The 12,626-nt window shown below is 39.4% G+C and overlaps 1 protein-coding gene across 1 annotated transcript in view; it reads left to right on the forward strand.

The window, feature by feature from the left end:
- The window catches only part of ZPLD1 (zona pellucida like domain containing 1), a 67,831-nt gene that overhangs the window by 26,271 nt on the left and 28,934 nt on the right, over positions 1-12,626 (forward strand). The window contains exon 2 of the mRNA XM_046659671.1: positions 4,235-4,348. Within this exon, the coding sequence (XP_046515627.1) occupies positions 4,235-4,348 (114 nt within the window). The remainder of the gene's footprint in view (positions 1-4,234; positions 4,349-12,626) is intronic.

The raw sequence follows: 12,626 nt of genomic DNA on the forward strand, positions 1-12,626 counted from the left end.
TAATATAATTTACTTTCTGAAAATTAGCAGGGCATTAATTTTATTTATTGGGCAAACTCCAATTAAGTCAAACAGAGTAGTGCAATAATTCCAAAGGTCAAGCTTGGCTTTGAGTTCTGCTCTGTTGTTTACTAGGTCTGTGACTCTGGGCAGAGCAATTAAGAACTTTAGGTGTCAATCTCCACATTTGTAACATGAGTCAAAATTAAACCTCTGTTAGTAGTTGAATATTAAACACAACACGGTACCTGGCGCATGACAAATTTCAATAAAAGGAAGGTCGAAAAAAAGATTACCAAATATATAAAATCTTGAGACCAATGTTTCTGACAGAACTATATCAATTTACATAAAACTGAGTAAGAATTGAAAGTGAAATGATATTTTTCTGACTCAAGGTCAATCTCAAGCAAACAAATTAGAAACTCATATTCTGGAAGACGTTATCATTTTAAAAAGAAAATTTAATATTTGAAGTATTGATATATTTGACAGAAAATCACTTGGCATATGACTTCCTTTGTATTGCTAAGTATGAAACATAGAGCCTATTAGTATCCATTTAAGAGCTGGAAATGTCTCTTTTAAATCGATACTTCTGAATTCCTTAAAATTCAATGTGGTGCAGACCATCCTCCTCTTCTTCCCCTAATCCCAGTCAGTTGAACTTTATGAAGGTACTAAGTTAAGACCTGCGAAGACCTCGTGCATGCCTATCTTCAAGGTCATTATTATCTAGGACTCTGTTACTAGTATTTTGTAACACTGGCTGCGTTCAGCATCCTTGTCCACCCCTGTTAGCACCAAAGTAGGGGCGTTGGTTGCGGCACTTAGTTACAGTGGAGAAGATGGGAGAAGATGCCTCTGCTCAGGTTCTCTAACCAGAGTTTGCTGGAGCCACAAGGGGACGGCAAGCACCTCAGGTCACCCCAGAGTGGATCACAGGCATTGAGTTCTGCCTTGTGACGTGAAGCTCAACTAACCTCTTTTAGCCAAGTCAGCACTGGAGTACACATGTCTAGATTCACACCTGCCCAGGAGCTAGGGAGCCCAAGCTAACGGGGCATTGTGTTTTGATGATTGTAAAGAGTCTCAACATAGTCTCCGAATCCCAAGCAATCCCATTTCAGAAAAGAACTTTAGGACTGTGGCAAGTAGCACCTCAACGCTTCCTACTGTGAGCTGATTCTCACTTTTTCTGGGTGCAGAGGAAATGATGGAGATAAGATTGAGGATGGGAAGTGTTCAAGTTAATAGGTCATTTTGTTTTAACTTGTAGATGGAATATCAAGAGCCTCCCAAAGTCTTTAAAATGCCATAAGCACTGCCAACGTTATAGGGATCAAAATGTGGATACCGCCTATACAAGAGATGTGGGTACCTTTTTAAAATTCCCTGCTGAATGTACCTTAATATTAAAACACAGACCAGTACAAATATCGTTGTAAATATAATAATGTGATTTAACTAGCCCGTGGGACACCTTTGTGCCCAGCAGTCCAGCTTCAGAGCCCATGGCTTGTCCAAAGGAGCAAACACAGACCCCGTCACTATCCCCCTATACTGGATGCCCTTGTGCAGGGCACAACTCGCCCTTCAATATGTTGTGTTCCTGAAACTACTATTTCAAGCCTGTGTGTGTCCAGACTGTGCTGCGTTCTTTACACACTTACAGTTTATAAGGTCCTCTGATCGTCATCTTGATTTTCAAATGGGAAATTTAGAGAATGGCTGAGAGGGATTTGAATCCATATCTACCGATATCAAAGTCAATCTATTTTCTGCTAAAGCAGCTGCCTTTTACTTCTACCTTCTTTTCATCAAAAAGTGTTTATTAAGAGTTTTAATCTCTGTGGCAGTGCTGTAGGTCCCATCCAAAGCGTGAAGGAGAGAACCGTGCCTCTTTTGGACAACCTCAGATCGGTTGTTTTAAAGCTAAGACTTTACTGCCGCTGTCATTACGTTATTTCAAACAGGTTGAGTTTCTCATCCGTTTTTGGTAAACACAGACCTGTCCAGTTTAGCCTGTAGTGATAATTCTCACTGTTTTCACAATGAAAAGCTCTTCTCCTCTTTTTAAAAATAGTCTTCTCCCTCATAATGCCCATATGATAAAATACACCCGCTAAGCAAATTGTATTCACTACATAAGAATCTGTTTATCCATTTTCAGATGAGAAGACCTACTAAAGAGTACATAATTTAAAAAGCCAAAGAAAACAGCTAATGATAAATGGCAGCAAAAAAACCAGTGAGTTTATTTAATAACAGATATTTAGGTAGCTCATGCAGCAAACTTTATTACCAGAGAGAAGTGGACTTGAATTCCTCCGCTTGACCTCCTTGAGTTCCTCCGCTTATTTTCCATGTTACTTGAACTTCCTGAGCCTTATTTGCCTTTCTCTATACATGAAGTAATAATTCCAATATTATCTAATTATTATAAGGAATATGAATGAGGAACTATAGGTAAACGGTCTGGCATACCGTGCCTTCTTTGTGCACAGTGTGCACTCAATAAGTGTTGTCTCCTGTGAGAGAATATAAAAGCTAGAGAGCATTTCAGAATTATAAAAATAACTCACCAATGAAAATTCTTGACTCTGTGAATCCCTAGAGGTGGGAGACGTCCCTAGATTGGAAGACAACAGTGTGGGTCTAGAGTCTCCAATGCTTTCTGGGAATTAATGGGACCCATCATGAGGAGGGAATCTCAGGGCAGAGAACAGGTGTGTGTGTATGTGGTGGGATGTGCCACTCAGAAACAAGCTGCTCCTTTTCCTAGTAGTCTTCCAAGACTCCAGAGAAGCAGGGCTATCTTAATCTATTTGAAGTGTCTTGAGGAGCCAGACAAGGAAGGCATAGGTGTGGCCAAGAGAGCCCGGAGTCTGAGTCAGCCATGTGTGAGCCTTTTGTTAATGGAGTGTCCTAGGGGAGCAGAACTAACCAGACATGTGGCTGTTTTCCCAAAAGTCATTAGGTTTGTGCCTAAGGAGTATGTTATAATGCCGAAGGAAGGAAGGTCCTGTTGAATTAATATTTTTTCAGTCTATTTTTGAGAGTAAACTCTTACCTTCCTTTCCCACATCCTCACCAAAGTGACTTTGTTCACCATGAACTTGTTATACTAAAATGATGATTCAAAAGCAAGATGTATTTCCTTCCTTTTGCTAAAGACTTGATTAATCGTCTAAGAGTAGATCTTTTAGGACAGCTGAAATACCATTTTCCCCAAACCCCAAGCTTTTAAAATTGCACTAAATTATTTGAGCAAACCATTTACAGTTTTATTTTATTTTCGCTTTTTAGGTATAGACCAAAACCACCAACCCAAAAGATTTTTTTTTCAGTGCACAAACTATGCTCTGAGAACAAGTTGGATACTTCTGGAAGATGTTTTAACTTTATTAGGCAGATAAAAGGCATTCGGCAAAAAGAATTAAGCACTAGACTGACTGGTGTTTAAGTATCAAGGTCAATTTATATTTATTTGTTCAATCCACACTGACAACTTAAAAAAATCACCTTCCATTACTTTCTGGTAGGAACTCAAGGTTTTCATATGTCTGTATCATCCCTTATTATCCACCAATGGGCAGTCCTTGGAGGATCCAGCATGTCTGTTCCATGCATAGTGTTTTTCTGTTCTCCCTTTTGCTTTATCTCTGTGTTTCTTGAGCAAATGATATACAAACCATTGAACTGAGAAGTAGCATTGATCTGGAGTTCCTTTGTTGAGGGGAACTCTTTGCTGACATTATTTGGTCATTAAGAGTATTGAGCATTCTCTGAGAATCATGTATTGAGTGTTAAATTCCTTTGACTTCATGTATATGGGTATTTTCAAGTATAGAGTTGTCTCCAAATTCATCAGTCTGCCTAGCTATGCTCTTCTAATCTGCCAAGTACTTAGTTGGAGTTCTTCCTATTTATAATAAAGAATTTTGCTTTTGCAAATTTTACGATTTATACCTTAGCTCTTCCACTACAAAAGCCTGGTTTTGTAACTCTTAGCAAACTGAAGCCAAAGAATGAAAATAATTTTGAAATATTGTGACCAAAATCTCTGCCTCATTGCTGATCATTATTGCTGATAATCCTTAGACCTTTAATGACCTTGACTGCATGAATGTAGAGTGCCTGCCTATCTGACAGCGAATGAGATCAGCCTCAGTCTCCCCAGCAGGAAGAGTGAAGGCTGGTGATGCCCACATGATGAGACGCTGTTTTCTAGGTTTTGCAATGGAACAAATATGCTTGCTGTTGCTTCTAACAATGAGAGTGCTCCCGGGGTCTGCTCAGTTCAATGGCTACAACTGTGATGCCAACCTCCACAGTAGATTTCCTGGTAAGTCTGAACCTAATCTTTTCTCTAATTGTATCTGGAAAGAGTGATTATGTTTGAATAATAAATTATTTAAATACTATGGAAAATAGGGGGGATATCCCTCTATATTAAGTAGATATTAACAAATGGCAAATGACAAAAGACATTTTTCTGGAGTTATAATTTATACCTACATTAACATACAAAGTGTTCATCATAGTTAATATTATTATAATGGCTGCTCACAGATGTGAAAAGTATTGGCTAGTGGGTGATAAAATTGAGAGGCTAATTTCATTCAAAATTTGCCTATTTGATGCCTTTTTTCTCTATACGTTAATTTGAATGTTCAAAACTGCCCTTATATGCTAATAGATTTATTTAGGAATAACACTTAAGAAAATGATTGTGAAATATTATGCAATACTCAAAAAATACTATCTCAGTGAAATGTTGGTCACCACTAAAGTACACGGGCCAGCTTCAGAATGCGTTTCACAGCAACCCATCAATATGGTGATAGATATGAGATTTTGACCATATTAGTGGACAGTCCCACAGGTTCCTAAAATCTGCACTCTGTGAGAAGTAATTCAATGTTTCATTTAAATATTTGCCGTTTTATTCAGGTAAAGTGAGAGAGCACAGTTCAACATTTACAGAATAAAGGTTGGACAATCTGAAGCTGCTTTTCCAAGTCTGCCATGCACACTGAAATGCATTTTGGCCTGTTTGACATTCTCCAAACCTGCCAGGACTCCTATATATGTATATATGTGATGGCAGCAGCCCATCTACTTAGAGCAATCAGGAGGTAGTTATGCAGTTGATGTGAGATTGCCAAATTATCTGAAGAGAGGTAATCTGGTTTGCTCCAGAATTAAGATCAGAATGTGTGGGAATGTCCTCCTGAGCCCAGACCTAGGGCCAGTGAGCGGCTGATGAAGCAAAACGTGGAGGTCAGGATGGGATGGGTCTACAGGGAAGTCTGGAAAAGTATGCGAAGGGAGGGTTCTTAATGGTTTCGAATCCCGCAAATGATGGTTTGTGGGGTACATTTTGCCATTTTTATTATGGAAAACTCCAAACTTATACAAAAGTAGAGATTAGGAAAAAGAGCACTCATATTGCTCATCCACCTTTGTCGGTTATTAACTTTTACAAATTTTGTTTCATCCCTCTCTCCTTCTTACCGCCCCCAACTCTGGAATATTTAAAAATAAATCCATTATTCATCTTTCATTGTGTGTATCTAATGGAAAAGAACTTAAATAAATCATTGCACTTCATGCATACATCTAATGAACGTAGCAATAATTCCTTCATGTCATCTAGTACTCAACCAAGTTGCTCTAACGCACTCACGTGGTGTGTTTGTTGATCCATGTCTTAAGTCTATTTTAATTTATAACAGTTCCTCTCTGTTTCTTGCTTTTCTAAAATGCTATTTATCTCTTTAAGTAATTTGGTCATTTGTTTTGTAGAATTCTGACACTCTGGATCTGCTTGGCTGCAACTCTGACGTGTCATTTAACATGCTCCTCTTTCCTGTATATCCTGTAAAGTAACTAGAGCTAGAGGTTTGAGGAAACTCAGCTTCAAATGTTTTGGCAAGAATACTTTGTGCGTTGTTTGTGTAATGAAAACATTTGTCTTTATTTTGTAGGCAATGAAGAGCTATTGAGTTTTTGTTTTCTTTTTTGTTGAGGAAGATTCACCCTGAGCTAACATCTGTTGCTAATCTTCATTTTTTTCTTTTTTTTTGCTTGAGGAAGATTAGCCCTGAGCTAACACCTGTGCCAATCTTCCTCTGTTTTGTATGTGGATTGCCATCTCAGCATGGCTGACAAGCAGTGTAGGTCTGCACCCAGGATCCCAACCCATAAACCTGGGCCATGAAAGCGGAGCACACTGAACTTAACTGCTATGCCATCAGGCCAGTCCCCCATTGAGGTTTTTTAAACACACCTTTTTAAGGGTTTGGTGTGGTCACATTTTGTTTTAGACAGCAGACATTGGGAAAAGTATAAAAGATAGAATCACGTTTGAAGAGACTGGAAGCCGAGAGAAATATCCTGAAGGCAGTGGCAGTGGGAGCAGCAGAGGACCCAGCTATTAGGAGATATTTTGTGGTGAACTCAGCAGAACTTGAGGACTGGTCCAGTTTGGGAAGTGAAAGAAAGGGAAGACTAGAGGGTGTTTTGAACTTGGATAGCTGGATGTTGATTCTGTTAAGTGATGCTAAAGATACAGGACAGTTGCCTGTTTCAGAAAGGAAGTTTGGATTTGGAGATAATGGGTTTGGGGAGCTTTTAGAACTTTTGGTGGCAGCCTCTATCCAGTAGTAGGAAATATGGGTCTGAGGAGAGTGGTTGAAACCAAAGACAGCCATGTGAGAGCTGAATCCCTGGGCAGTGAGTGAGCAGTGAATGGGGGTAGAAAATGAAAGGTATGAAAATAGACAATTATTTAGGAAACTTTGGTGGTGAAGGAAAGAGAGGAGTAACCAGAGCCAGTAATTTAAATGAGGAAAGAGGATTTTTTTAGATTACAGGACTAGAGATCTGAGCATACATGAGTAAAGGGAAAGTATTCAGAAATTAGAAAGAAAATATGGAAAAGATCAAAGGTATAAGTGAAGGGATTGATCTGGAAAAGCCGTAGCCGTTTCTTTGATTTAGGAGAGAAGGAGCTAAAAGACACAGGCAGAGAAGTTGAGAGATGCCTATTGTGTTCATCTCCTCAGCGACGTGGGAGGCAGTGGCCCCTAGGAGAGTGAGGGGCCAGAGGCCTGGGAAGGACAGTGAAGCCTTACCCTGTTATGTGTGGAAAAGAAGGCCGAAAAGTAAGAAGATGGCTCAGCAGAGAGGACCCGGCTGATGCCATAGTTACACACTTGTAAACGTAAAGAAAACTTATAAATGAGCAGGAAGTGACTAGAACAGAAAAAGGAAACACTTTTCATATGGTAAATTAAAAAATTTATGTCAAAACATCCATTTACAATGGCGCCCACTGACCACCTGTATCAAAATCACCTGGGATGTTAAAAGTGTGGACTCCACTGCTTCCCTCCAGATACATAGTGTCAGAATCTCTGACTGTGAGGCTGGGAATCTGTATTTTAAACTCTGCAGATGAGGCTAATACACATTTATGGTTAAGAATAACTGACGTAGGTATTCTATTGGTATCTGGAGTCCATTATTCCAATTAAAGGCATAGTCAGGTGTTGGGGAAATAAAAACGAAATCTTCTCCCATTCCAGAAATCCTTTCCACAAAGATAGCAGAGATGAAAACACTTTTATTATTGAATAAGTGTTTAAACCAGAATATGATGCTCATCACAGGCAATTCAGTAAGAGATTGCAAAGACAGAAAGAAATCTCACCATTTTATACAGCCAAGCAGATACAACCTATTACATATATGTTTTCAAAATAAACAATAAGTGGTCCTCAATTAAGAGGACTTGACAGCACCATTTGTCACATATAGTTCAGCCTAAATTTACCTGGTAATCGTGGTGACCATCTGTGTTAGCACATTGGCTTATCCAGAGGAAAAATAAACTCACATCTCTATGAAAGAAGGTACTTTTGTAATTTGGAGCAAGCCTCCCACCAAAGTTAGGTTCCTACCCTCCCACAGAAACTGTGAGATGGGGAGCTGTCTACCTCGATATTTACATTTCAAGAGATGGCTCCCCCTCCTGACAAGACATTCCTGGGTCATAAAGCTGACAAAAGGCCTATCTAGTTTTCAAAAGGAGAGGAGAGACTACTTACAATTACAAGGTTTCTGATGTAAATGCTCTAAGAAAAGGGAGGAAAGAGAAGCCTTTTACCTTACTTTCAACACGGAGAATTAAGCTCTTATTCTTAATTTGCCTCAGTCCTTACACGTTAGCACTTGTACTACTATCTGACAACAAATATCCAAACTTTCCAAATGTACACACACACACACACACACACACACATCATTGCAATTTTAAATCTATGTTAAATAAAAAACCCAAATTCTTAAATCCAGATAAATCAGAAGTCCCAGGAGAGGCTTTGAGTTTATACGGGTATTGTTTTCAAGTAAGCACCTCTTCGCAGGTTGTTTGCAAAAGAGGACTAGAGTGAGCAAATACAGCCTAAAGGTTAATTGCCCACTCCCCTCCTGCCCTGCTGCGTCTCTTCCACAGCAGGATCACCCTTGAGGGCATCAGGAGCTCCTCAAGCTGCTCAGCTAGTAAGCAATGGGATGGAATGAGAATGAGTCTGGCAAAGGAGAGGGGCTATCTAAATGCAAAGTAATGTTAATAATGATGAGAGTAATCATCTCACCCTATCTGACCTTTGCTGTTTCCTGACATTAGAACTATTTTCTTTAATTTCCGTGGCATTTATCCTTGGGCCAAGGGAACTGCCATGGTCTAATTCATTTGAAATTTAAAGGGGTACTAGTTAATTTTAAAGGTAGTTAACTCTTGGATAGCCAAGCCAATAACAAGGAACAGACTCATCGCCCTGCTGAAATTATAGTTGTTCTCCTCGCAGAATAAAACTCAAACCATGTTGACTTTTAGAGTACCAAAGAATTATTTGGCCAGAGTACAGCACACAGATAAGAGCATTCGACCTCTGTGATTGATGGAATCCTTCTGGAACTAGAGCACCTTTCGGAAAGATGGTAGTGTATAAGGGTTAGGCTAAACTTTCGAGCTTCTAAAGAAGTCTTTAATGATAAAGGCACAACCAAGGTGAGATTAGGCTCATGGCACAAGAAATTTTGTGGCCTGACATTGTCTTATGGTGAACTAACCAGTCATGGGAAATTGAACGTAGGTCAGTCACATAATTCGTCATTTTGTAATCTGTCTAAAACAACACTAATAAGGAAGGAAACAATAGGTCCCATGTATTGAGTGCCAGGCACATTACATGATTCTCTTTCATTCCTTACGAAAAACCTACAGACTTTTTTCAATCCACGTTGTACAGTGCGGAAATTGAGGATTATAATTCAATGTTGCAAAGGTAGCAGTTGACAGAGATATAAAGCTAGAAATCTTTCTGTCAAATCATGATGCCTTAAAGTGGACTTTGAATACTATGTTTAAAAAATGCTGTATAGGGGTTGGCCCAGTGGCGCAGCTGTTAAGTTCACACATTCCGATTCTCGGCGGCCCAGGGTTTGCCAGTTCAGATCCCGGGTGCAGACATGGCACCTCTTGGCACGCTATGCTGTGGTCGGTGTCCCACATATAAAGTAGAGGAAGGTGGGCATGGATGTTAGCTCAGGGCCAGTCTTCCTCAGCAAAAATAGGAGGACTGGCAGTAGTTATCTCAGGGATAATCTTCCTCAAAAAAAAAAAAAGTTGTATATAAAAAACAAATAATCCAATTAAAAATGGGCAAAAGACCTGAATAGACATATTTCCAAAGAAGATATTAAAACAGTCAACAGGTACATGAATAGGTGCTCAACATTGTTAATCATCAGGGAAACGCAAACAAAACTGCGAGATATCACCAGATATCACCACACACCTGTTAGAATGGCTGTTATCAAAAAGACAAGTGATAACAAATGCTGGTGAGGATGTGGAGAAAAGGGAACCCTTGTGCACCGTTGGTGGGATTTAAATTGGTGCAGCCACTATGGGAAACAGTACACAGGTTCTTCAAAAAATTAAAAATAGAATTACCATCTGATCCATGAATTCCACTTCTGGACCTTTATCTAAAGGGAGCAAAATCACTACGTCAAAGAGATATCTCTGCTCCCATGTTACTGCAGCATTATTTACCACAGCCAAGACGTGAGAAAAACTGTGTCCGTCAACAGATGAACAGACAAAGAAAAGATGATATATGTATATATATATGCAATGGGATATTATTCATCTATAAAAAAGAAGGAAATCTTGCCATTTGCAACAACATGGATGGACTTTAAGGACATTATGCTAACTGAAATAAGTCAGACAGAAAAGGACAAATGCAGTATGATCTCACTTATATGTGGAACCTAAAAAGAACAAACAAGCAAACTCATAGAAAAAGATACCAGATTTGTGATTATCAAAGGCAGGGAGCGGGGAGCGGGGGATTAGATGTTGGGAGTCAAAAGAAGGTACAAGCTTCTAGTTATAAGGTAAATAGGTCATGGGATGGATTGTACAGCATGGTGACTGTAGTTAACGATACTATACAGTGTATTTGAAAGTTGCTTAAGGAGTAAATCCTAAAAGCTCTCATCACAAGGACAAAAATATTTGTTTCTTTTTTCTTTGTGTCTATATGAGATGATGGCTATTAACTAAACGTATTGTGGTAATCATTTTGTAGTATGCGTATGTCAAGTCATTCTGCTACAGACCTTAAACTTACACATTGCTGTATGTCAACTACATCTCAAGAAAACTGAAAGAAAAAACTGATGCACAAGTGGAGGATCACAATGGAAATTTCCACATTAAAGAACCTGAAAAATCTCATGTAGAGGAATTTGTTTAGCCTTTCCAGGATCTACCTGACTGAGGAAATATTTTTCCAGTAATATTTGTTAATATTTCAATGAACGCCCATCTAGCACAGGAAATAAAATAGCGAACCACCCATTTAATCAATAGAACTGATGGATGGATCAAGCAAAATGAACCATCTAATCTGTGTTAGGTTTTGCCTAACCATTGTATTGTTCTGTGCCCAAACACAAAATAAGAGTGGATAATGGAATGATTACCCCAGGGACTATGTTCTGGCCCTCTGTGTAGATAAGAAGGGCCAATTCTCCTGCCTTCCTGTGTGGCAGTGTGTTTCGGTCTCCAAGTTGTCAAGAGGATGTCTGCTTTCTGCTCTGCACCAGTGACTGCGATTGCTAGACCAGATGAGGCAGAAGAACTGATCCAGTCAGTGACTGCTGATCACATCCTGATTAATCTAAGGTGATAAAGTGCAGTGGAGAGAAGAGCAATTAGTCAGCAAGTTCACTGACTGACTAATTCAGAGTCCATACCCTTCTTTATTTTAAAAGTGAAGTTTTTTATTGCATGAATTTTTCTCTTCCTCTGCTTATATAAGAAAAACCCGTATGCATTTTTCTGCCCGATAAAGATGACCAAACTCTTTTGCTTCCGAGGAGGGTGGAGAAGCAAGTGTGAACATAAGTCTGCAAACTTCGCTTCAGACTGCCTATGAATTTCCTACAGTGCTGGAAACAACAGCTTGGATTTACTAACGAGAAACAGATGTGAAAAACTAAGGTGGCAAGAAACCTGTTCCATACAGAGAGGAAATTTGAATTCCTAATCCACTTTAAATTCTTCATCAGCTGCTGGTATTTTGTGTAGATGAAATATCGATATCCCTTTAGGACTTCCTGCTCTTTTAGCACCAAAACCTCAATAGTGTATAAAAACTTGTTAAGAGGAAAAGTAACTTTAAAAAATGAGTTAAAGCAACGAATATAGCATCTGTTCTCTAAGCAATTTTAAGGTTATGTAGTGCCAAATATTAATACTCTCATTTTACAATGATAGAAATGGAAATAATGTAGACATTACTCTTATAATCTGGTAAGCTGTTATAATCAGTTTTGGAATATCTGTTGGAGTCCAGGAGGGAAGTTATTTCCAGGTGAGATTTCTGTGGCACAACGAACGAAGCAGTGCACTCTTCAGCGTACAGAGAAGCCTCCTCCTGGTATGTTGAATAGGTTTTGGTTCATACTATCAGTTTTAAACCAATGCTACTTTTAAGTGTGTATAAACTGGTCCATGGGTACGAGTGCAATCATATTCGCAGGAATCCTGCATGTGAACTGCACAGAGCTTCCAACTGCTCACAGCAGACTCACCCACCCCCACCCACGTCTCCTCCAGATGTTTCAGAGAGTGCCCAGGGCGTAGTTTCATTTGAGGTGGACTGAATTGCTCCAGTCATTAAACTGCTGTGGTTTGTGGAATGGGGTAGAGGTAGGGATAGGAGAAGACTGATCCTGTTCCCAATTCTGTTTCACACATTGCCACCTGAGCACTAAAGTTAACTTATTTAGGCTCAGGCTCATAGAGCTTTTCATGAGCCCTCCTTCCTTGAGATTCAAAACATGTTAGTTCCCCAGACAAGGAAGGGAGTCAGACACACACCCCCCTCCTTCATGGTTCTTGTCACTGTCTATCTCTCGTCCATAAAATCGGAATCCACCAAAGGGTTACCTCCTGCCCAGTCAAAAGTATAGTTGTGACCAAGAAGTTCAATTGGTTAAGAGACTTGCAGCATTGACATCACCTGGGAGCTTGT

This window comes from Equus quagga, chromosome 4 (assembly GCF_021613505.1).
Source record: "Equus quagga isolate Etosha38 chromosome 4, UCLA_HA_Equagga_1.0, whole genome shotgun sequence".
Taxonomy (NCBI): Eukaryota; Metazoa; Chordata; class Mammalia; order Perissodactyla; family Equidae; genus Equus; species Equus quagga.